The following is a 1298-nucleotide window of genomic DNA, read 5'->3' as shown; positions in this document are numbered from 1 at the left end:
TGAGACATTCCAGTAAGTTGCACTGTTTCTTTCATCATCTTCTGATGTTCATGACCACAATAAAGAGCATCAAAACCATATTTACTTTATTCAAAAGCTAAGACTTTGTTTCATATTAAAAGTAGCAAAGCACAAAACTTATTGCGATTATTGCATGGCAGGTATGATAAAAATAATGTTTTGTGAAGTTCATGCATCAACAAAAAACAGACTAAAAGATTGATCTTGAGATCATTAAGAATCATATCAGAAGCAATTAAAAACAAGAAATTGATATTGGTAATCCAGCACTAGAGTCCACACTGTGTACCTGTTGTAGTTTATATATGTTGTGTGCACGAAATAGACACTAACAGAGTCAAAATGCACCACTGGAGAAACACTAATTAAAAATCACTGTTTTTGTCAATGAAACCAAAAATTGCTGTTTTGGACAAAAATGTGCCAACATTTCGGTGCATCACTAAGTTTCATAACATAAACGATGTTAAGATGCAAGAAGCATTCAAACATACCTGCAGGTCTGGCACACCTTGCACTCGGGACACTGCCAACCTGACCGCTGAAGTGGTGTGGCACTGATCTCAAGACAGGCATCATGATAGTGCTGCCCACAGCCCGTACAGTATAGCAGACCTGACAGTTCCCCAATGGAGTCACACACTGCACACCGTGCTTCCTCTCCGGCTGCAAAACAAACAGAGCATCATCTCAGAAACAGCTGAAACGGAAATGTTATTTAATGATGATATCGCATCTGTTCCGCTGCAATTCCATACCAATCTCCTCGGCCTTGTCTATGTGCTCTGGACAGAGGAGCGCCAGCTGCTTCATGGACTGGAATGATCCACTCGCAGCTGAGCAGGGGAAGTGGTAGAACCGTGAGCAGCCTTCGGCCCGGCACCGGATGGTAGCACCCATCCGTTTACAATAATCACATGGCTGAAGCAGAGATAGAAAAGCCAAGTAAAAGAAAGAAAAGTTAATTTGCCTGCTATAAAGCAATATTTACGAGGTTTAATGCTCTGATAACGGAAGCCATCAGCCTACCCGCTGTATCCCTGAGATGACTGCCTTATCCACGTTTATCAGCACCTCACCCTCAATCTGCTCAACTCCCTCAGACCACACGGCACACCAGTGGTGAACCCAGCAGCTTCCTGTTTTATAAGAAAGGTTTTGCAGTTATAACACTTCTGAGAATAAAATACATTTAAGACAAGGTTTATGACAGGGCTGTCCAAACTCAGTCATGGAGGGCCGGTGTCCTGAAGAGTTTAGCTCCAACCCTAATTAAA

At 42.3% G+C, this 1298-nt stretch overlaps 1 protein-coding gene across 1 annotated transcript in view; it reads right to left on the bottom strand.

The window, feature by feature from the left end:
• LOC107578459 (histone-lysine N-methyltransferase 2D-like) overlaps positions 1-1160 on the bottom strand; it is a gene marked incomplete at its 5' end in the record, with an annotated part of 6469 nt that extends 5309 nt beyond the window's left edge. Inside the window, 3 exons of the mRNA XM_016264414.1 lie at positions 516-687; positions 780-942; positions 1051-1160. Of these exons, the coding sequence (XP_016119900.1) occupies positions 516-687; positions 780-942; positions 1051-1160 (445 nt within the window). The remainder of the gene's footprint in view (positions 1-515; positions 688-779; positions 943-1050) is intronic.
• Positions 1161-1298: the final 138 nt, after the last annotated feature.

This window comes from Sinocyclocheilus grahami, unplaced genomic scaffold, assembly GCF_001515645.1.
Source record: "Sinocyclocheilus grahami isolate Dianchi unplaced genomic scaffold, SAMN03320097.WGS_v1.1 scaffold10357.1, whole genome shotgun sequence".
In the NCBI taxonomy this organism is placed as follows: domain Eukaryota; kingdom Metazoa; phylum Chordata; class Actinopteri; order Cypriniformes; family Cyprinidae; genus Sinocyclocheilus; species Sinocyclocheilus grahami.
This window is presented reverse-complemented; position numbering and strand designations above follow the sequence as displayed.